This window comes from Lonchura striata, chromosome 3, assembly GCF_050655825.1.
Source record: "Lonchura striata isolate lonStrDom1 chromosome 3, ASM5065582v1, whole genome shotgun sequence".
In the NCBI taxonomy this organism is placed as follows: Eukaryota; Metazoa; Chordata; class Aves; order Passeriformes; family Estrildidae; genus Lonchura; species Lonchura striata.
The window spans coordinates 63,624,586-63,649,403 of record NC_140705.1 but is presented as its reverse complement, the minus strand read 5'-3'; the positions used below and the strand labels follow the sequence as shown (position 1 = coordinate 63,649,403).

Genomic DNA, 24,818 nt, shown 5'->3' with positions numbered 1-24,818 from the left:
TTTATATTTTTTTTTATTTTTGATATATTGCTACAATTTAGTAATTAAATTGTCATGATATATCTGTATTAAATCAACAGAACTTGCTGGTAACTGGTGCAGTTGACTGTAGTTTAAAAGGCTGGGATTTGAGGAATATCCGGCAACCAGTGTTCGTCTTGCTTGGTCATACCTATGCTATCAGAAGAGTAAAAGTAAGTTGTGTTTTATTTCCCATTGACCATCACTGAATTATTACACAAATTTTTGTGGAAGCCAGTAATATTTTATATTATCTAATAACTAGGAAAAAGCCAATAAGATGTTAGAGGGTTTGAGAGAGAGTTTAAAGGTTGCTTCAGCTAAATTATGTGGGAAATTTGAGATGGAGAAAACACTTTTCCTTACTAATTTTTAAATGATGCTTTTCCTTTGTCGTTCTATACAAAGGGCCAACATTCACAGAAGACAAGATACAGAACACAATGTGAATATATACTTTTGTGTATACAAAGAAAATATTTATGCATTCAAAGGGATTTTGAAACTTTATGCATAAAAGGCTACAGATGACTTTACTAGACCTGCTTACAGCTAGAACACCCACCAATAAGAATTTGCTCTCAATGCACAGTGACATTTTTATCATCTTGTATGAAAATATGTATCCAAATATCTTTTCAGGTAAACTCTTAACTATGTTTCAGTGTAAAATATTGGAACTAGTAAAGAGTGTAAGAGTCAAATGCATCAATATCAAAGTCTCCTGAAAAAGGAGATAGTACCTAATCCTTTTAAAGCCTTTCAGGACGGGTATGTTTATTAATATTTTCTAGGAAATCTGAACTGGCAGAAAAAGTTATCCTTAGTTGGTATTTTGCTTCACTTGGCCTTGATTTGTTTCTAACATATTTAGAAGTTACTTTTAGAAGTTAGTTTGTAATTTGTCAGAAGAGGATGTGACTCAGGTAGTCATTCCGTATCACAAATCCTTTTCATGGTCAGACAACATAAGAAGCTCCTGCTCTCCTTATACCAGCTACCCCTGCCTGCTCTCCTCACTGTTGATTGATGCTGAGTCTTTTTTTCTAATGTAATGCCTGCATGACTACTCTCTAATCTGGCTCTGTGAAATATTTTTCATAGAAGATGCATCCATGTGCAAAGGAGACTTACTGGGAGTACATGACTTCTATTCCATCTTACCAGGCTTTCATTGCTTCCATTTCAAGACAGACATGGTCTCTGAGGACATAAGATATGACAGTGTGGGCCAGCACTTGGAGGGGGTGCAGCATATCTCCACTTGTATGGTGAAACTCACCAGTCACACTGAATTGAGAGAGAGACCTGGATGCTGCCTCTATAGAGGCAGCTGCCCCTACTGATATCCCTGCCCCTGTGTTGTGCTGACACAAGTGATTGTAAAGTTGCAGCTGATGGCTCTGACTGAAAACCCTGTCCCTGAAAGTGACTAGTTTCTGTCTGGATCATTAAGCTGTTTCAATTTGTTGCTCAACCACACAATTGCAGGCCTTGACACAAAGGAAGCGGGGACAGGAGCATACAGTTTGAAGTGGAAAAGAAAATGGAAACCACAAGTCTTGGCAGTAGATCTGAGTCTGGCAAGGAATTCTACCCACCACAATACTGTCAGGATTTCTGCAGATTTCTTATGGTCTTTCACTGCAGTACAGGGGATTATAAGTGCACTGAGGTCATCAGCAGTCCATTTTGGAAAATTTTGATGTTGGTGCATTTGATCCTCACATTCTTAGCTGATTTCAGTATCTTACACTGAAACACAGTTATAGTTTTCAAGTTTACCTAGAAAGGTATTTGGGTATGCTGGAGTCAGGACGGATGACATGGTGGTATCTTCTGCCTGTATATACACCTATTCAGATGATAAAATTGTAGTATCTGAAGTTAGATTGAACAGAATTTTCTCTTGTAGCAGAAAGACATTATGTAAATTTTTTCAACTTACATGTGTAGCACTCTGCTAAGTATTTTGATAAAGTTTGCTTAGGTAAGTTTCTAGGATACTTAAGATTAATGAAAAAGCTTTGATATGATGGTTTTCTTTATTTTAAACTATGATGGCATGCAAAGGGGGATTATGGAAAGTGTACCATTGTTTTTTGTTGCCCATCAGACCTTCTCCTCTAGTATTCATTTTCCTGAGGTGCAGTATCTGTTTTGTTTTGAGGTTTTTTTCCCCCTTAAAAAAAATTTGCAGGAAGTCTGCAGGGGTTCAAATTCCAGCATGCACATTCCTCAATTCTGCTATAGTAAAGAGAGCTCTGTCAGCAGACTTCAACAGCCATCAACATACACTGCTCTCTTGACAACTTGGGCAGTTGTGGCAATAGTCTAGACTTAACTTTCAACTTTGTAGTTGCTGTGAGTAGTATTAGAAGTCTCGCAGGAAGACTTAACTGTGAACCACAGTGTGGGGAGCCTGCATTTCAAACTCAAGTTATGTCAGTAGCTTGTATTTCTTGCTGAGAAGTACAGGTTTTAAAATAGTTGGAAACTGAAGGTTGTCAAAAAGCTAGAGCTGAGGTGAGCAATTTTTGCATAACTGAATCCTTCTTTTGCTGCGGCTGTTAGACCAGTCTGCAAGAGTTCATGGAGGACGTGTATCCTGTAAAATGCCCTGTAGGAGAGGGGGAAATAATGAAGTGATGTTATATTGCCTTCAGTTTATTCCACTTCTGTCCAGTTTTCCCATTTGTATATATAATTTAAAAATGGTAGGATATGGAATTGATGTTAGTAATATATCTTATATTTTCTGCAGGATGGCACAGATTTTGTCTCTCTGAAAATAATTAACTGGTCACATAGCTGGTTTGAAACTTGATTTATATAACAAGATGAAACTTAGCCTATTAGCCAAAAGCAGAACTTAATGACTGTTTATATGATAGTTCCAGAACTTCTTAACTTTACAGCAGAGTTATTTGGTACTGCTGTAATGAAATCTAAGCAAAACAGGATCCCACAGAGCATTCCTTGTGATTATTAATTCTATGATTCCTTGCAATTAGAAGCATGGGGAGAAATACATTGATGTAGTCTGTTTTATTGCAGCATGATGTGGTACCAACCAAGACCATTTAAGTAGTTAAGCCTTGATAACTTGCTGCTTACAGTAAGCAGCACAATGTTTTAACTTTAAAAGTTGTTTTGTTTTCTTGCAGTTTTCACCATTCCATGCAACTATATTGGCCTCTTGCTCCTATGATTTTACTGTAAGGTACAGTATTTTCTCTAACTGGATAAAAATAGAAAGGTGATCTATTTTAATATGGCTTGCAATAGAAAACATTTCCAGAGTGGATATACTGGAGTGCAGTTAATGTTGCTGTCAGATGCTTCATAAGCTCTGTTGAAAATGCAAGGGTTTGTCACTTAAAGGCCAGCTCAATCACTCTGCTGAGCAATATCTGCTCTGTCAGATGCTTTCTGCAATCCTTTTCCTATCACTCTACTGAACATATTTGCATCCAGCTGCAATGATGTTTGATAAGAAGGTAATAATACCTTCTTAATTTAGTTAGGTGAATTGTTTCTGTGACACGTTTTTATCTAGGCTTTCTATGAACAAAATTTTTGTCCTGCTAGTATCTGAGGAAGCTTTAGTGTTTCACAGTGTGTATGCTGAAACTCTTTAGACAGTACTTCTGCAAGTTCCCCTGGCTGCTTTGTATATCTCACACTGCTGAGGATCTCGTAATACCATTGTTTTAAATCTAAAGTCCTAAAGAAGTTTGATTTTATACTGTGATTTCTCTAAGATATATGGTATCACAAGTCAATACAATATGAAGTATTCCTGAATACCTCAGTCAAATTCTTTGATCTACATTTTAATTTTCTAACAGGGACTGAATGTAGGCAGGACATTAAGAAATGGGAGAAGCCCTCTTGCTTCCATAAAGGACGCAAAGTTATCCCACTTGTCCAAATCATCTCAAGTAATGTCACTTCTGGTTGTGTCCTAATTGGTCTGACACCAGACCTAGAGAGCTGCTGTTGCCAGAGGGTTCTATTGTTAATTCTCAGTGCCTGTATGTGTTGCTAAATCATAAATCTATTCAATCTTCTGCCATAGCATCATATAAAGTGGCATCATGAAGTTAACTCATTAAGCATTGAAGTGACTTGACTGTTTTGTCATGCTCTTCCCCTTTTTGACACCAGCTATATATCCTTCAGGTTTGGTGCCAATGTGCTTCATGCAGTACTGAAATCTAGTGCAATTTCAGCTCTGACATTTTCGTATTTGGAAATTGTTATAAAAGATGGAGAGAGCTACTAGCTTACAAAGCATTGTGTCTATAAATGTAGAGCTTGGGGACCTCTTTATCAAATTCACTCTAACCATTATTTTTCTGTTCAGATATTTACTTGTCATGACTAGGGAGAGACAGCAGACGTGAAGAGATGAAATAAAGCTTTTTAACAGTTTTCTAAAACTGTTGGATTTGGTATGAATGAACAAACAACAGAGAAAGCTAGGTGAAAGTCTTTGGAAAAGGTGTCAAAAGCAAAATATTCTGTATAATGGAGGAAAATTGTTGTTATAAAAGTTTGAGAACATCTCTTTTAAAGACTATGTTGCACCTGTACCACATACTGTCATTTTACTGGATGCACCATGCGCTCCACATGTGCATACATGCACGCATCCTGTCATAGGTGCACATGCATGTACACCACACACACGGATGTGAATATATGCACATATACATGTACATTTGAATTTAAGAGTAAAAATCCTTGATCAATACATAAAAGGTGGAAGAGAAGTAGGGATTCTAGTACATGGAATTAATTATGGATCTTATTGAATCTACTCAAGGCCTGTGACTTTTTAGCCCCATTTGGTTGGGGGGGGGGGGCACTGAGTTTTGATTCCTAGAACAGCATAGTATGGCATTCCCTTAAAAACAGATTAATTGTAGTGTTATTTTAATAATAGTTTAGTTATGATATTGGTCATTTATATTCTTCAGTGTGTTTGAAGCTTAGAATTATCAGCAAGCATTAGTTTGTAGTACATAATGGAATACAGCATAGTAGTAGAGCAATCCTTTACTGTCAGAGTTCAGTAATCTTAAAGGTTACTGAGGTTTTATAGTTAAGCAAACAGCTGCAAATCTTAGTTCAGATTATTAAACTACCATGTAAGAAACTGGGGTTTTGTTTATTTCAGGTCAACTATATGCAGCTAGTTTGGCACATAATCACAATTGGATTTCTAAAGTTTGAAAACAAAGTTAACAATGCTTAGCTTCCTCTTTTGCAAATAGCATAATCATTGAATGTGAGGACTGTAGTCAAGCTGCTGAAAAGAATAATAGTTCACATGCCAACGTCATCCTGGGAGCTGAGAAAAAGAGGATGTTGATTTGAACTTGAATTTTTACATACATTGGTATAGTGGTTTATAATCCCTGTCCAGTAAATGCTTCGTTCAGACAAATATTTTCTATACCATTTCCTTACTCTTTGGAAGAGCTTAGAAAAAATGTAGGCTAATTAAAGAGCAGATTGAACACAAATGAATCATTTAAATGCCAGGAAATACACAAAGTACTGTAACATTTCCAGAACTACTTTAGGTCTGCATGCATATACTTAAATGCTATCTCTGTGGAAAATTCAGTTTGGAAGAACATCAGTATCATCTTTTACTGGAATCACCATTTTGTATTTTTGGACTCTTCAGTATAAAAAAATCTTGGTGCATTAGTCACAGACAGTGCTTACCAAAGTCTAAACAGAAGAGCTGATAAATTATAGAGCTTCATTAAGCTGGTATCTGACCAGATCTTGGATCATATTCACAAAACCTTGTCCCTAAGGCAGAAAGGCAATTTTTGTTAAAAGTTGTACTATATTGGACATCATCTCTGCAACACACTGTAAGGTAAACCACTATCTCCAACTCTCCATCACTATGTACAATTTCAGTAACTTGGATTACAAAGAAATCTTACAGAATAAGGCTGATCATAAAATAAACTGTGTTTCATTTCAGCTAGGTGTCCTTATTATCCATGTATTATTTTTCTGGTATTTTCCTTCAAGATGAAAAGGTGGATTTGCTCATTTGCTCTTTTTTCCTTACTCTCCTCAAATGGAAAATGTCCTTCTATACCCAGATTGCTTCATAATGTTGATACTTCACTGGAACAATAATGAAATATTCTCTTCAGAATATTAGTGTGGAAATAGTTAGATGTTCCCAGTTAATGCCTGAAGTAACATCATTGCCGTGATTAGCCTGTATCCAAAAGTAGCTTGACACTAAGCTCTCCTCTGACAGAAGTTTTTCTAGTTTTTCTAGTTTGCAGAAGGAACTTTACAAGAACTAGAGAATAGGAGCAGGGGCATAATTGTGTGATACACATGTAGTAAACTGGCACTGCATTCTGTGTTGCTCTTGAAAGGTTCTTGGCTTTTATATCCACATGCTACTGTGACTCGTGCCTGGTGTGGTTGTGTGTGAAAGCTAGCATTAGCCATTGAGTGGGCTTTTATGGAAAGCAGCCTCTGAACAGCTGATTCACACCCACCTAAAAATATGATGTATGAAGACATCTTGTGACCTAAGAGCATTAGTAAAGCTTTAATGAATAAATATTTATCATAAATATTTTTTTCTTACCCAGAAGCATGTAGACTTGATGAGTTGTTCTTTGTGCTTCCAAGTGTGCATTCTCATAGAATCATTTCCTGAAGTAACTTTTGAACCTATTGAAAACTTAACTAGATTTGACAGGAAACTTGTAGTCTAAATTTACTAAGCTTTTACAAATTTAATGGAAACTCATAAACGTGCAAGAGAGGGAAACCCCAAGTAGTGCCTTAAGGAAGGTAAGAGACATAGCATGAATTCACCACCACAAGTAATCTTCTTACTCATCTGCTAGCTTCTCATCATGCAGCAACAGGGTGCCACAACACATGCATTGTACAGATGCTGGAACCTGGAATGATACCTGCTACCTCTTTTTTCCCAGCCAGTGGTGAAGGTACACTTGGGGAGGGTAGAGAGGGGGTGAGGATAAGGTCGAAGATATGCAGGACAAACTATGTTTGGGTTGGTAAAAGTGAATTGGTACAGGAGGACAGGTCTTCGTGATGCTGCTGTGAGTGGTACAAAGTACAAAATCCATACCTTGACAAGCTTTTTCTCTTCTCATAATATCTTGCTCAGAATAAACAATCCACTTATTCTTCACATGCAATACATGTGCAGCTGATGTATTGCATGCCAGGTACATGTAAAGCAATTTAAATTTAGAGAAATGAGGGAGAAGTTATATTTTTAACAATTCCAGACTTAAAAATGTTAGAAAATGCACTCATATAGGTTTTGAGGTTTTGTGATCAGTGCAGATGTGACTGAAGTTGTGGCTTCATATATAATATGGGTAAAAATAGCAGTTCTAAGTGACACACCTGTGATGGTACAGGCTGTACAAACCTGTTAGGGCCCACTCAAAGCCTGTGTAGTTGTCTGGCTCATTTTTTAAGTTCATGCTCTGTAGATACACTTACAACTGAAATAATGCAAGCACACCTACTTGTGCTGTGAATGCATCTTCACTTCTTGGTACAACTGTCCTGCTGTGGTAAACAGTGTCTTAGAAAAATTGCATTGCGCTCTCAGTCTGCAGAATGTGATGGAAGTTGACTCTGAGGAAAGTATTGTTGTCACCACGGTAGTTTTGGCCACTGTGCAATAGACAGTATTTCTTTCTTTGGATTGCAGATTTGTTATGAGAACCCTCATTAATTTGTCATCCATGGTTCTCAGTCCCAAGACTGAACACTTTTTGAGCTTTCACTAGTAATTATTTATATATTAAAAAAAGGTATCAAAGCTTCCAGTCAGTCTGTTGAACTTGAACTAAGTTGCAGTATTCTCAGTCTCTAAACTGTTTCTGACTTTTTAGAACATGATTTCATATAACAAACACTATATTGTCCTACTATTTTTTTAATTGATCAAAAGGTCTTTTTTAGGTTTTTATTAATGTAGATCTAAAGTTATCTTCTTTAAATTTAGTTTTCAGTTATGAGCATCTGTCTTTCAAGAATTGGTAGAGAGCTAATGTGGTAAAAAAGGGTAACACTATTATTTAAAAACAACAAGATTTGTTTCCTTACCTTCTTATGAACAACTATGGAGGATGAAAATGCTGAAATGGACTTTTGCTCCTCTCTCTTGCAAAATAAGTTGTTTATTTTAGACCTCAGGTACTAGGAAAAAATTAAGAGGGTTGTTGCTATGGCATAGCTATTGTGCTGATACCACTCTCCTTGTTTATGAAGGAGATAACATCTACATATTAAACAAACTGACCCTGCTGGCTCCAGTGTTTGCTATTTTACCTGAATTGGTTTGAACTTACAGTATTTCCACTGCAGTTGATCTGATAATGAGCTGTTCTTGTTAAGTATTGTCACTTTTCCAAATAAAGGCAAGGCAAAGAGACCTCTATGATTGTTACAGAAGTAGTAAAGCATATAATTGACCCCTGTGTGAAAATGTGGGCTGTAGAGAATTTGATTACAGCTGACAGCCCACAAAACGTGCTGTGCTGTGCAGCCTGTGGACTTTTCCCTGTGGACTTTTCTCAGTGGTATATACAACACAATAAAGAGAAATAAGTCTTTGTTCTGTGCCATCATATGAGATTTTGTCAGTGTGTTATTATCTGAAAGTTCTGGGTTTTAATCCTTTTTTTCATGGCTGAGGTGTCTTTTACCTCAATTTTAATCCCGTCTACCCTTATATCTCTCATACTTGCTGTTAATTGCATTGGTGGACACTGCATCTATTGGGATAGCAGCTGGGAGAAGTACAGGGCCTCAGAATTGTTGTTTAGTAAGTGTTTTTTTATCAACCAAGGCTCAAACAAAAAAATATTTTTAAAATATGAACTAGTGGAATTAATTGTGTAATGCAGCTGATCTAAATAGTACAAATTTGTTACTAAATTATAATATTAAAATATGCTTTACAGGAACACAGTCTCAAATTTAAGAATGTGCATGACTGAGGTATCTAAATGAGTGTGTAATTTTTATTTAAATAAAGACCCCATAGTTAATGATGCCAAAAACTGAGAAAAATCACAAATTGTGCTAATATCTTTCAGGGTTAAAATTCCCCAGCCATCAAGAAATATAGCAAGAATATTCTAGCCGATGTTTTTTCTTTTCTTTTAATAATGTCCCAGTGCCTGCTCCTTGGTGCCAACTTTGATCTCAGTTTCTGCAACAGGACAGAAAGATGGCTTTGCCCAGTGGGGTTTAATTTATGCAAATCAGGCTTTGCAGGAGTATTTGTTATGTTTCCTAAGTGGATGAGTTTGCTTTTTTAAATACCCTGGCAGCAATAGATTTGTCAATATCTCCCATTATATTTTTGAAATGGCCTTTCAATTACTTTAATTGTGGTTTGTTTGATTTTTTTTTCCCTTTCTCTCTCCCTCCTTTATTCTCTCTATAGATTCTGGGACTTTTCCAAGCCTAATCCTTTGCTGGAAACAGTTGAGCATCACACTGAATTTACATGTGGTCTTGATTTAAGTCTTCACAACCGTGGTCAGGTAAGAGCTGGGATGCATTTACTTTTCACTTGCCTGTTATAGGAACTGTGGTCATGGCTGAGCTGCAGGACACAGATCCTGAATAAGTCACCAGATTGCAGTAAGCTTCTGGAAGTGAGTCTGGCTGAATGCTTATCAAATAAACCTCATTTCAGGTCCATTTTTATTTGTGAAGCAGTTCCTTGCATTGGATAGGAGAGGAGGGCAGAACAGACATGATTGCAAAATCAGATATCTGAAAGCCGTGGTGAGCTCTGGGAAAATGAAGTATTTTGTTTCAGAAGGAAGAATAGTAGAGAAGAGTCTAGAATGCTAAGCTGAGATACAGAGTTTTCTTCCATCTACTTAAATTGTCAAGTTAAATGTTGGTAGAGTCACATATGATGCCTAGGCCTGGTTTGGCATACTGTTTAGAGGACTAGGACAGGCTTAATCTATGGCTGAAATTCAAAAACCCTCAGCTATTAAAGTCAATAAGTAGAACCTATTTTATCAGTAGCCCTTATTTATGTACTGGTTCTGTAAGGATTCCCCTCTCCTTCTGTTGCTACAGTTGTTTCTGTTTTGTAAACAGAGGATTCTTTTTTTGTAGTATGAAATTACTTTTAGACAAGAAACTTCGAAAAACTGAAGTTAATTTTTTACTTTAAAATGAGGAAACCTTTAGTTTTCACACAAAAATCACTGTAAGGATTTGCATCTAGATTCTTCTCAAATTCACAGTAAAATGATTTTTTTTTACCCCAGATAAATATTGTAACATCTGCATTCACATTCAATTTGAACAAAGCAAACTAAAGCCATTGTAATTTCTGCTGGTAAAAGGACACGGGAGAAAGGTGTTTGGTCAAATACTTAGCTTACTGCACATGAAACTATTCTAGCTAAATGATAGCTTGGTGGGTTTTCTGCCTGGTTGGTTGTTCCTTAAATTCTGTTGCTTCAGTGGTGCTGCAGTGCCTGTACACAAGGCTGTGTTGTGAACCACATGGGGGAATTTGTAAGGCTCAAAAAATATTCAAGGTTCGGGTTATTTTTAATTAGTGCAAGGCAAGAATACTTAAAGGCCAGTTGCTGGGGATTGAAACTGCATCCCAAGTGACTGCACAGATGTGGTTTGGCTGCACTGGGTCCAGAGGGAGCAGTGAATATAGCATAATGCATTTAGGGCTTCAGAGTCAGTGCATGAGCCCAGCTCAGTTTTCCATAAAGTTGCTGTGGTTTTGTATTTGGTCTGAATGAAGAGAGAAGATTTTTTCTTTCATTTTGTATTGAGGATGTGATTAATTTGACAATAAGCCCATTGCATCCTGGTAGATAATGAAAGAAAAGTGCACATGAACTTTTATGTTGAAAAAATGAAAATGATGGTGTGCTTACCCATCAACACTAGGACATTTGTGCATTCAGGTATCCTTTTTCTCATGCAGAAATTCTACAAGTCTGATGTTGGACTTAGTGCACAAAATCTATAAATCTGGACTACATATCCATATTTACGGAGTGCCAATGTGCGTTCCAGACAGAAGTTTGGCATTTGCAACAGCTTTGATATTCTCTGTTTTTTTCCATTGAGTTGATTTAATGTATTCTGAGGGTTGGATATCACAGCAATGCAAATTATGAATGTTTTTTTTTTAAAGAAGTTTAAAAATCTGTGATAAAATTAAACTCTCACTAAGTTAAGGAATGAACACAAGGGAAACATAACCCCCATTTTCATAGGAAGACCCATGAGACATCACCTTGAGTATTCTTTGTTCACCTCTGAGTAGGACATGGACCTGTTGGAATGAGTCCAGAGGAAGGCCATGAAGATGATCAGAGGGCTAAAGCATCTCTCATACAAAGAGAGGCTGAGGGAGCTGGGGTTGTTCAGCCTGGAAAAGACAAGGCTACAGGGAGACCTTGTGGCAGCCTTCCAATTCCTAAAGGGATCCTCTGAGAGAACTAGAAAGGAACTTTTTACAAGGATGTGTAGTGATAGGACAAGGGGTAATGGCTTCAAACTGAGAGATCGTTGGTAGGTATGTGGAAGAAATTCTTTCCTGGGAGGGTGATGAGACACTGGAACAGGTTACCCAGAGTTGTGGATGGAAGTGGCCAGGCTGAAAGGGACATTGAATAACCTGGTCTAGTGAAAGGTGTCCCTGTGCATCTCAGGGAGGGTTTGAACTAGATGATCTTTAAGGTCCCTACCAGCCCAAACTATTCTATGAATCTGTGAACACCTGCTGAATAGTTACTTCCAGTATGAGCCCTTGGAGTCTTTCCCTGGCTTCTGCATCCATCCAACAAAATTTGCTTAAATTTTATGCTGCTATTCTCAATATGTAGGTTATCTTTATGTTCTGTTCTTTATCAATCTGATCATGAGCTCCATTATTTGTTTTCTTCATGTATTTGCATGATTTGTGATTTTCACTATTCACTTTGTAAGAAATTATTACTTGAGATTTTAACTGCTTCTCTCCTCCAGGGAGAAAGAGAAGAAGGATCCAGGGAGAATGCAGGATATTTTATTTATAATAGACAAGCTATTCATTTATACTCAAATTAAGTACCATTCTGGTCATTAACCTTTGCTTTCATTCTTAATGATATTTTTTGTTGTCTAGACAGATTGTTTTCTTTGGCTTTGCACAACGAACTTCAGCATTTTTGAAATATTTTTTACTTGTCAAGGAAAAAATTATATGCACTATTGAAAGTGTTCAAAATAGATACTGTGATTAAGTAGCTAATAATCTAAGAATTAGAAGACATTCCTGTGGAACTGATTGAGCTTTGAACAGAACCCTCAGGCAGAGAGTAGGTGCATGCAGGCAAGCTGGTTCTTGTGCTAAGGGAGGCATCGTGGAAAAAAATCTCATCATAAGGAATGTGAAGAGACCCACTAGTATTAGCTAGATTAAGCAGTAAAAGCCTCTATGCTTAAATAAATAATCTAGTATCTATTTTGGATTATCTGTCTCTATGTAAAGTAGGTGTTTTTTGAAAGCTTTGAATTTTATAAATCAGATGTTTTTTGGTTTGGGGTTTCCCCCCCCCCCCCCCACCATAATGTTAGTATCAGATTCATAGAAATTTGAGACAACAAACAAACTTTCAGGTGCATAGAAAAATCTGCATTTTGCAGTGCAAAGCATTAACAGAAATGATCCTCATTATATTCAGGGTATTTCTCTGTTAAACTGCAAGTGCTGATGTGAGAGTTTGTCAGGCATGTTTTCCAGGAGAAAATACTCCCAACTGCAGCCAATATAACCTAGACACACATGAGAACAGTGACAAGACCATAAGCACCAAAAATCTGTTAAATTTGTGATGGTGTGTAGTATTAAGAACTGAGCAAATCTGTTTACCCTGTCAGCAACATTAAGAGTATGCAGTTTTAAAAACCAGATATAGTTCTTTCCAAAGTTTAGGGATAAGAAACACAACTGAAGTTTGCTTCATTGTATATACACCAGATAGAGGATGTACGTAGGCACTAAAAAATGATAATCAGTTATAAACTATTCCTTGCTTGGGGTTTGTAATGCTAGACCATGTAGTGGAGTTGTGCTCTGTAGCTCACTGGATTTCTTACTTCTCTCCATCTATTTACTTTTCCTGATTGTGATCTGTGAATGGTCTGATGAATAAAAATACCATACTCCCTTAAGCCATCTTTTCCTGGGATTTTGCTGTGTTTACATTCATGTTTACATGCTATAGGTAACTTCCTTTGGTGTTATTACTTGTGCAGCTTTATTTAAAAGCATCCTTTCTCTTCTGTTATAGGTTAATTGCTATATGGGAGTCATGAGTGCATTTTAATTAACTTCAGGCAATCCATTAATGACACAGATAAAAGTACAGATCCTGTAAACATTCCATTCTTGTCTTGATTCTGAAGTTATTTCCATAAGTATGTAAAGAATAGAAAATACAGATGTATCATTAATTTCTTTAAATCATGGACAAAAATATGCCCAGCCCTTTCTGTTGCAGTTCTAAAACAATTTTGCCTATCACAAATGTAAAAAAACCTGACACTCTGAATTTTGTCTGAAAATCTTCTTTAGTTACACTGTTCTGAACTCTGTAAAGCAGCCAGTGGGAAGTATAAATTACTGATTTCCCTTGAGTCAGTCTTTCTGTTATGCTGCTGAGAACAGGATTAAGTATCTAATGGGAACAGGAGAGGAATCTTTCAATTTCTCTATACTTTTGTGCTATGAGCAATGACATTCCTAAACTGCAAGGATACGTAATTTTCAGTGGGAGTTATGGCAATTGGTGTAGTGAGCACGTGGTATGTGAAAAGCACGTTAGACATCTGTGACATGCCAGATCAGGACTCCACAATATATCGTGCTGAGGTGCTCTGTTTGGAAATTAAAGATGTTCAGCTCCAAATGAGAATGACCCAAGTGTCAGTACTCTAGTTCAAAATTATCTGTTACCTGAATGCTTGCTGAAGTCTAGGTTTTAGAATAACACAAATAGTGATCACTTAGGATTTGCTTCTACTATGATTGCATGTGTTTGGATCATAATTTCACTACAAAAGGGCAGCTGTCAATGTAAATAGCTATTTCTGTCAACACTTTTAGGAGGAAACTTTTTTTTCTATAACCTGGCTGCAATTCTCCTCCCCATGCAACCTGGTGGGGTTGGAGTGAGTGAGCAGCATCATGGTGCTGGCGGGGGTTAAACCATAACACACACAGCACCCTATATTATGGAGACAGTATAGTGGCTCTTGTGCTCTGTGTCTTGTGATTTGGCCTTCCTGAACTTCCACTCTGTTCTTCATAAAGCTGTGGGGTGTCACCAGCACATTCTGCCCAACCACTGTCTGCTCCTTCCGTGTACCTGGCCAATCATACTTAGAGCTGAGAAGAGGTGCCTGCACTGTCGATCCCATTAAACTGATGGTATCCTGCATCACTAAAATTTTAAATCTGTAACTTCTTACTAGCTGGAGGGAGGCCATGACCAAACTATATACACTTGACCTGCATGCCCTGAAGGTAACTTGAAATCTAGTTCTAAATTATTCCAACTTTATGGGGAAATTTTTGATCATTGTCAAGTTTTAGTGTGCAGGTTTGTTCTGCTTGTTTTCTTTGTACAGCTTTTGCAGTGTGCTGCATTAGCTGTGCCAACATGGGAAGCAGAAGGGCCAGGAGGGGCTGCAGAAGCTGGCTTAACCAGTATAGCCAAATATAAATGCAGAGGATGTCTTTAGTAAGGCTGTTTGGCTGCGTATTTTGCTGTTCATTTAAATTAATTGTGGATGCTCAAGAGGCCCAGAAATGTTAATTGTTCTATATAAAAGTGGAAATGTACGTCTTGTGGAAATGTACAGAAAAACAGATACTCTCTGCTTTTTTTCTTTTGATCGTTTGCTCTTATCTTTTACACTTAATTACTAAGAACCTGATAGCTTCCACCCAGCTGTTGTGGCTATGCCACTGCTATTATTACAACCCTATCTGTGCTTCATTTTAGTCTCTCCTTATGGTCCTTCTCTAGCATGCTACTGAAGTTATGCAGTTTCTTTGATTCTTTGAGATAAAAAGAACCTACTTACCTAATTTCAGAGTGAATTTTTTCCAGAAAATATGAGATTTCACCGGCTGCAAGTGTTAAACCAATCTGAACACCTTACTGAGTTGGAGAGGCTAAAAGAAGGAGATATTTCTTAGTGGTGCTTATTGTATGTCTTTCCCAAACTGTGAAAATTAAACTTTCACTTCGTAAGTCAAAGCTAGGCACTCATGAGTAATGGTCACTATTTGCCATTATCAGCAAAAGTTTCTTGGTGTTTGGAAAGGTTTCTGTCAGGCATCACAATTTTGTAAAAGCTGTAAGTGTTTGGAGAGGAAAATCAATTTTGATACTAAAGTACTGGGAAGGATGGGAGACAGTACTTTCTTACTCAGTAAATGTATTGCTTGTGCATTTTATTTGGTGCAATGGCTTATAAATACTTGCTACTTCTGTGAGCTCCATCTTGTACTCAGTGTAGTGGATTCTGTTACTCTCCTGCATGACCAGTAAGTGGTTGAGAGGTCCTAGTGAATTGCACAATTGAAACTCGGGGGAAGACAGCAGGATGTTGCAGCTGTTACTGATACTGTTTGGCTTATGATTATTTGTGATTATATCCCAAAATGAAGGAACTGAATCTAGCTCCAAGCTGAATGATGAATTTGAAGGTTGAATAGGGTCATCAGAAAACCGTTTCACTGTTGGAAATTGACTGCATTTGGGGTCACCAAGGCCAGTATCAGCACAGAAAGACATTTTGCAGTTCCAATGTACCTTCTATAGAACTTATCAATTAAACCAGTTCTTGGAAGACTGAGGTGATGTCTTCCACCTAATTTTTATAGCACAGAGGAATTGCTACCAAATCTGTGGAGATTTCAAGGATTTTTTTCTAACCTGCAACTCACATCCCCATTTCCTTTAAAACTTACTGATGAAAGCATGCTTGGAAGACTTGCATTTAGGAATGTGTGGCATAACTTCTAAGTCATCTTCCCATTACCTGTGTCAGAGCAAGAACAAATGATGAGACAGCTCTTGGCTTCTTAGATCAGTTCTTTGTGACTTATCTTTGCAATGTGAAAAATAATGCCCCTCAAGTATTTTATCTCTTTTTTTCCTTAAGAATGAAATTGATTTTTTAAGCAGCATTTGGAGCATCTGTTTCTGATAATTCTAGTTTTAACCTAGATATTTATAAAAAGTTCTGCTCTGGAGCTTGTTTCATTTTGTCTTTACTGGAAATAATAATTAAATCAAGGTATGTTTTTTCAAAAGTAAATTTTAAAAAATATTGGTGCTACTGCACATTGAAAAGAAAAACGTTTATTTGCAAACTCCCATCACTTTCACTCTCATGTAAAGGTTGGTGTCATGCAATTCACTCTGGCAACTGCTAACCAAACAGGCCACAGTAGTGGTTCAGACTTTATAGAAGAAAACAGGTATTGAATGAGTTTAAACTCATGCATGATCCATTATGCACTTGACCAATTAGTTTTAATGTTCACCTGTGAAATTAATTTTATGAGTAGCAAACCAAGCCTAATAGCTTGCTTTATCTTCAATTAATCTCCATCCCACAAGCTTAGAGGATGTTCAGGATCCCTCAAAAACGTGTAGTAATGATATAAATAGACCATTAAGTTACGTTTGAGAAGACACGGAAGATAAGAAACTAAAAGAGGAAGGGAAACACAACTAATGGGAATCAAGAACTGATTTTTTTTCTGCTGGCTCTTCTACAAAAAAAAAAAAAAAAAAAAAAAAGACAGGTCTCATTTGAAAATGGGATGGGGAGAAGATGAGAAATGGGTCTCAGACACATTTACATATTATCACGTGATTCATTATGAGCACTCTGGAAACTCAGTGGCACCAAGATAGTTCTGAGATACTAATCTAGAGTGGACTGTACTTTGTTCTGATTAAACCCTTTCATAAAGAGTAATTGAACTCTTAATTTTTTAGTTGTTCTTTTGAATATATTTAATCTTGATTATGCTAGCAGATAGATTTATTGTGCCTTCAAGTAATGAATAAAAAAAAGTTAGTGGCTAACTTAGGAGTTTTCTCTTGTTCTCTTGCTTCTTCTGAAGAGTAAAAAGGCAGAATGTCATGCAGGTAATTGCACTAGACTGAATGGATTGCCCTCGGGTGCTGGAAAAGGTCTAAGTCTATTGCAAGGCAAGATGATTGTGATGAATAGGAAACAGAGGGCCTGTCAAGGGAGTAAATCAGTTAGTGAGTCAATGGAAATGGCTCTGATAAATGAATGTATGTCAGCATTAAATCAGTTGGTGAAAAACATTGTTATACTCTGGGACAAGGATAAATATTTCAATAAAATACAGGATAGCTGTTTTAACTGAGTTGAGCTATGATTTTCTAGTCAAGCCATTAGCTTTCTGGAATGACTGCAGATTTTTTGTTTCTGTGCTTTTTTGGCTTTATTTGAAAAGAAATACAGTGATCCCCATTTTTTGTACTTGTTTTTATATCTTTGCTGGCACATAAATTGGCATGATATTTATTCTGCAGTAACAACAGTTTAATACCTTTAGTGTATATACTGGTGCTGCAACCTTGCTACTGAAATAAAAGCATTAAAGACAATTAATCAATGTCATTTTGTTAGACTGCCTTTGTTCCATGTAGCTTTAGTTACAATGAAAATTACCAGGCTTAGAATGCTTCTTCTGTTTGCATTATTTCTTGATGTAGTTTACCAGTCAGCGCAACAGAGAATATTCTTGTTTTATGATTAAGTTCTAATTATTTTGCTTTTCCCTACACTTTAATACTTAGAAGTTGCTATAGTAAAACTGCATTCTGTAGTTACAAGAGTATTCATAGATGATAATGGAAGTTGCATGCCATACAAAATATGCCATGCAAAATAGTCAATATTATAAGGATATTGCAATTTATACAGTTCTTTGCAACAGAAATAAACTATCCTATACTCTGTTGGCATGTCAGTTTGAAAAAAAAAAACAACAAAAAAACATGCACCCTCTAAAAACCGAAATCAGTGAGATTTGTTTGTCTCAGAGTAAAATTTGTCCCCAAGACACCAGACATTTTTACAGGAGAACAAACTTCCACCCCTTCATGCTCCTAATGGAGGGATTTTTATGAGGGGAGCAAATCAGCTGTGAGTCAGTTTTCAGTTTTCCTTTGTCTTCATCCCACCACAGGAGGACTTTCTTCACCTGTCAGTAGCATCATCTCATTGATAAAAATATAAACTCTAGGAACTTGCCCCTTTTTGGATGCTATATATATTTACTGAGTTGTGCTGGATGAGCCTTAATCCCAATGAAATTTCTACCTCTGTTTTAATGTTTTAATTAAGTAGCATTTAGTTTATTTTTTTAAAAAGGCTAAAGTGATTTGAAGTATGTATTAAAAATGTTGTAAGACCACTCTGTAAGATAGGTCACAAGATAAAAAGCAAAATGCAAAGAGAAGGCATTTTGTAAACTGATGCAGTTGCATCATGAACGAGTCCTCTTCATCTTAGGATTCATCTTAGTCGTTTGTATTTGAGGCAGTGACAATCTGTGAGCTACTGCAAATTGGCATGTGGAACTCTCCATCAAAGAATGCTGGCTGCTGCACTCCTGACTTGCAGTTGCCACTTTTCTCTGCAAGTTTTGCCTGTATTTTGGAGAAAGTAAGGAGAAAGGGAAATGTCATTAATTTTTTAATGTTCTGCCATGCTGTAGTGCCCCAGTTTCCCATAGATACCTGTGTTCTGTATTTCATATGTGTATTTTCATCAAGGTTTCTGGTATCAGTATTTCATATAGACTTCCTGCTGCACAGAACAACTTGATTTACTGTTACTTACTGTAGCTTTTGTTTTCCTCCTGTTGGCTGGCTATGTTTTCTCCTTTCATGTCATTAAGTCAATGAGTTGGGCAACTTATCTCAAGAGATCCTTTTCAAACTTTTAATATCCCCTGTTTATTTTTAGTGTTGCTAGATTAAATGGTTCTGTAACTATTTGTTCAGAGGGGATTTCAGGGATACTAATTACATTATAACAGGTGGGAATTCCCATGGGATTTTTTCCAAATGTCATTTTTGTTTCATGTTTCTTTATAAAAATAAAAAGTATTTCCTATTGAACATTGATCTGTAGCTGTGGAGAATAATAAAAAACCTGCAGTTTATGTGATTGCCAGCTTCTACACAACATTTAGTGGAAAACTCAAATTTTCTTTTTGGTATGATTTGAGAGACTGCAATGCAGCAGAACATTATGCTACAGAAAGCTCTATTATATCGTATGAATAGACAGACACATTGTCAAGAGGTTTTTTTACCCATTTAGATGTATATGGAAAGCACTTCAAATAACTAAGCAGAACCAGCTAAGGAAGCAATAAAAATGAATAATAGTGCAGTATAGTAAACACAAAATGGGCTAATTATAGTCTGAAATCAAATACTGTAGTTGGATTTCCAAATTCTTAGTGTGCAGCTGTTCATTCTGGCTCTGGAAGAGAACAGGAATTGCAGGCTGCAGCAGAAGGAAGCTTGTTGTGCAGAGGATCCAATACTGTATCTTTTGTGATCCCAACTGGAAATGACATTGTAAAGATAATGCAATATGGTTTCAGCCAGATTTGTTGGCGTTTATTTGTTGACCTCCTCAGCTTTTTCTCTTTAGCTCTCCTCTTTGTTCTATTTGCCTTAGTTCTTGTCTCCTACAATATTTTGTGAATATATATGATAGGTCATCTTCTTGAGTAATTATCAGTGTGGGTAACCCTTTCATTTTGTTGCAGACTCTAAAGTGCATTTTCAATTAATTTTCAAACTTAAAGCATTTCGTAGTCTTTTTCCTTGGAGACTTGTTATTTATTAAGATCTTTAACTTAGGTTAACCTTCTGGTTTTCTGGTTTTAAGTTCAAGCCTACATCTAGGATGAAGCTTGGGACATTGAATTCAGAGAAGTTGTGGTTATATTCAAATCAGTCACTGTGTTTATTAAGTGCCTTTGCCACAAGTGGCACCACTTCTTATCAGACAAGTGGGGATCTAGGTAGTGCTTGAAGCAACACTATGGCTCCCAAATCTCAATGATCAGCAAATACACATCTCTCTTCTCAACAATAAATGATGATCTCATAGCCTATCAAGCATGAGAGTGAAATTCTGGCTTAATTCTTCAGGAAACTTCCTATATAATTCATTCCTCAGCACTAGATGCTAGGAAAATGTCTATAACAAATTTCTGTGTCTGCAAGCATAAGAAGGTTGTTCAGATTTGGTAATGAAATGTTTAGATACTACAGTGAAAGGATCCTTATACTCTATAAAGGGAAGAAACATTGCAGGGTCTGCACATGTGTCTGTCCTTCCTTAATTTAATTTTCAGTTACAGTCTTTTGTTACATTCAAAACCAATTTAATTGTTGTATAATTTTGAAGCATTGTAAGTCAGACTATGAACTGATATTAAATCCACAATATGCATTAAGTTCCCTGTGTTTTTGTAAAAATGACTTTTGTGAAGGACCTAAATAGATTTTGTTTGCTTTGTAGGTGGTGGATTGTGCTTGGGACGAACTAGTCAAGATCTATACTCCATCGTGTCTGGCAGTTCCTGTTTAGAAGAGAAGATTATCTGACATGCCAGGAACCTTTCTCTCTTCCCCACAACCAGACTTGTGCTAAAGTGTCAACAGTGTCACTAACCTCAGTGTCTCTTTATAAGTAGAACTGCTTGAATGGAGTGTTGTGCACTTGAACATGTGGAAACTTCAGGGCTTGGTTTACTGTACAGGTAGTACTTGAGCTAGCAAAATGTTCCACAGCTACTCAGAGGCTGAAGAGTGGCCATAGCAGATATCAGTGGTGTCTTCAGAGCTGAATGACCAACACAAGTTTGTGATCTGTCTGGCTAATGATGAGAGGAGAGGTCTCAATCTTCTTGTTCTTTATAAAGATTAAAAGTAACTGGCAGTGTATTTTGAGATGTCACTGTAGAAAAGAAAAAAAAAAGGAAAGGAAAAGAAAAGAAAAGAAAATAAAGGCTTTTTACTGTAAAGTACTGTAATGTCAACTGAAGTTTGTATCACCCAGATGCATTTATGATTTGCTGTGAGTCATGTTGCATTATGTTCTTTTGCAATATGATGCATTTACTCTTAATCGACAGTTAAATGTCATATTTTATAGCTAGCTGATTTGTTTGACCTTTCTGATTGCTGCTTCACAAAGATGGTAAAGATTATTTTCATATATTTTTCTTTTAGATCTCTTTGAGCAAAACAGTTGATGAAGTTATGTAGAAAGTTACTCTGATAATAGAGAAAATTGTTATGAAGAAATTAAATACATACAAAACTAATTGGATCACAATCCTCAAGATTTAGAGATTGGACGACCATTTCTTCTATTACACTTGTCTTCTATTTTCACTTAGAAAGTTCTTCCAAGAAATAGAAGTGGAATGTGGCCATAAATCCAGTGTTTCTGGACCTGTGACAGCCTACCAAAGTGAGAACTGATGTCCAGTCCAGCTGACCTATATACATGCAGATTAATTGCATGATACAAGCATAGCGAATCCAGCCTGGCCAAACTATTGCAGTCACTACAATATGCACAACATGTTCTAGGTATGTTGAATACTTTGCTTTCCCAGTTTGACCCCTCAGCCCACATGCTGGTACTTCCATCTAAGTTTTCTGTGGCAAGTAGAGATGTTCAGATGTTACATTTCTCCAAACACCTCTGAATAGTATTTTAGGATCAAACTGTGATAGTACTGCAGCACTCATTGGTATGTGTTAGCCTTCTCTCCTTGTTTCCTGCTAGTCATTTTTTTTTCCCCTCTTAAAACTGTCTCCTTTCTGCTGTTAGCCCACCTCAGCTACCACTACAATCAAAAGACTCTTTGCAGGTTGGATCTTTGCAGATCTCTGGTCAAGTTTTCATAGTGTGCTGTTAATAAATGCTCTATCCTGGGTTGCAGCACTCACAGATCAACCAATAGCAGACACTGCCAGATCTGCTGGGTGCTTTGAAGAAATGAAGGAAAGAATTCAGCTGAGCTAAGACCTGCAAATTGCAAGGAAAGAATGCTTGTTCTATCTTGGACAAAGAGCTAGGGAGCTAACAGGTAGCCACAGAGAGACATGCATATATTGATGGGATATATAGGCTGGGCAGAAAAAAACTTTCTTCTACAACATGATAATTTGGATCCAAATTGGATTTTGTATTTTTTTTGGCCAAATGCAAACTGCCTCCAGACTGGCATCTTTTTGAGTTGAATTAATAACAAAAAATAGATTTTATCTTTTTTTATGACAGTGTGCTGTACCAAATCTGAACCGTTTACTGCACTTTAATTCTGTGTGCTGAGGAATAATGCAGAATAAAACTGTGCTGCATGCAGCTTTCAGCAGTACCACGGGCCATAAAATCTAATTTTAGGCATTAAAATTGATTATTTCAACTTCAATAGTTCCTTCACTCTTCTGTTTTATCTCTCTTTTCTGCTTTGATTACAAGTTGCTTGTCTGAGTGGAACATTTTGGTGGCAGGTGTGTATTTTATATGCATGTTTCTGGGGGGACAGAGAGAGTGGGTTATTCCAAAATGCTGTCATAGCCTATCAATTGGAAGGGAAAATTTAGAAAACCTAGCGCAAGGGGAAAAATTAGGAATTCTGAACATGCACACTCAGCACATGGATTAAATCTTTCCTCAGCTGCCTTCTCTCCCTTCATGTCCTGGTTAACTTCAATGCTGAGGGTTACTCTATCTGGATTTATTTCTCTTGAAATATGAGGACATCCAGAAGATGCACATAATAAATAAAAACTGTGGCCTTTTATTTTGCTGTGTGATCTTTAAATGGTGAGAACGTGCTGTAATATTTCTGCACTGTAACAGAAAAAAACAATTTGGCAATAGTTGTTGCTGATTTTTAATTCTCAGGGAATATTTGCTATAGTTGTTTTGAAGAATACTTCTTATTTTATGACCAAAATACTATCTTCCAATCTTTTTTTTTTTTCATTTACTGAAACAGTTAACAACAACAGTCTAAAACATGTAATGTCTTCTGCTTTCAAACTTGCTCCTGTGAAAGATTTTGTTTTATTTAACTCTGGGTTTCTCTTTGGTTCAAGAAACATACTGATTAATCAAGTTCTAAAGGTGTGGAGTTGTTCTATAATACTATTAAATTAATTGCGCACAGTATCTTTGGCTATACTCTTGTGTTCACTTCCCCAATCAAGAAATGTTGTTCAAAAAGTAAATACCATGCTGAGAGTGTCTTCTAAGAAGAGTATCATAATCATGGTTTGTTTCTTGTATGAATACTGGGTGATGGTCACATTTTTCTGGGTGATGGTCTCTACCCTGTACTGGTAGAGACCATACTTTATGCAACTTTATGCAATTGATCAGGCTGTGTGCCCCATCAGATCTTCATTTTCATAAAGGAAAGCAATTTTAAATTATTCTTTGTGTCTGTTTGTGCAGAGTGTGTGTCAGTGATTAAGCGATCTCTTTCTTCTAGCCAAGTACAGTTCTGGCCTCAAATTTTGCTGCATAAGCAGGCTGTACTGTGCCTTTCAATAGCACTGATCAGCTGTGCTCAGGGTCATGGAATGGGGAATGGATAAAACTTGACACAGTTCTTATCTGATAGACCTGATGGTTGCATTAGACTTTAATTAAGGCAAATTTTCCATTAAACATTTTATAGAGGTCTTTACCATTTTCATCCAAGAAGCCATTATAAAAAATCTATGCCCTTAGGAAGACACCAATTTACTGCATTTTTTTGTTTTCCTCTCACCTGTGTCATTGTTGCTTTATTTAACTCCTCCCCAGTGAATCTCCCCAATAGGAGAACACTGTGTAACTGTGGAGTGGTGGGAGATTAGTACTGAACCTGGCCTCAATCCATATTGAGAAAAGCGTGGCTTGGTAAGGGACAACAGCTTCTTCTCCACCTCCCTTTCCTGTCTATAGACAATATTAGAATTAGGTGTACCATGAGAGATGTTGCAAGAGAAGCTGCCTTTATAGCACAGGTGAGTTCCAAAAGATAGGATTTGGTGTTCGAACACTTGACTTTCCAAACTGAGTATTGCTGCAGCCTCTCTTTAAGTTCTCCATTTATTTATTAGTTCTGGGCCCCACAATTTAAAGAGGATGTGAAGGTCCTTGAATGCATCCAGCAGTGTACCCCAAAGCTGGTGAAAGGGCTGGCAGGCACGTCCTCCTAGGAGAGTCTGAAGGCTTTGGGCTTGTCTAGTTTGGAGCAAAGGAGACTGAGAGGAAACATCATCACTTTCAGATGCTTCCCAAGGAGGGCAGAGGAAAGGGGCCTGATCTCTTCCCCTTGGGATTGAAGTGATGTGTAGGAATGGTTCAAAGAGGCATCAGGGGAGGTTTAGACTGGACATTGGGAAGCATTTCTTTACTAAGCAGGCATTCAAACACAAACAGGGTTCCTAGAGAGGTGGTTAATGTCCCAAGCTTATCAGTGTTTAAGAGGTATTTGGAGAATGCCCTTAACAACAAGATTTAATGTCTGGTCAGGCACATGGACTAGGATGATTATTCTACAGTCCTTACAAGTGAAATAGTCTTAAAATTTTTGGTACTGA

General features: G+C 37.0%; 1 protein-coding gene across 2 annotated transcripts in view; it reads left to right on the top strand.

Moving 5' to 3' along the window:
• The window catches only part of PEX7 (peroxisomal biogenesis factor 7), a 39,829-nt gene extending 16,432 nt beyond the window's left edge, over positions 1-23,397 (top strand). For both annotated transcript variants that reach the window (XM_085576736.1, XM_021553076.4), the window contains exons 7-10: positions 81-194; positions 3,189-3,244; positions 9,521-9,620; positions 20,725-23,397. In XM_085576736.1, coding sequence (XP_085432862.1) covers positions 81-194; positions 3,189-3,244; positions 9,521-9,620; positions 20,725-20,793 — 339 coding nt within the window. In that variant the 3' untranslated portion in view covers positions 20,794-23,397. The remainder of the gene's footprint in view (positions 1-80; positions 195-3,188; positions 3,245-9,520; positions 9,621-20,724) is intronic.
• The last annotated feature ends 1,421 nt before the right edge of the window (positions 23,398-24,818 follow it).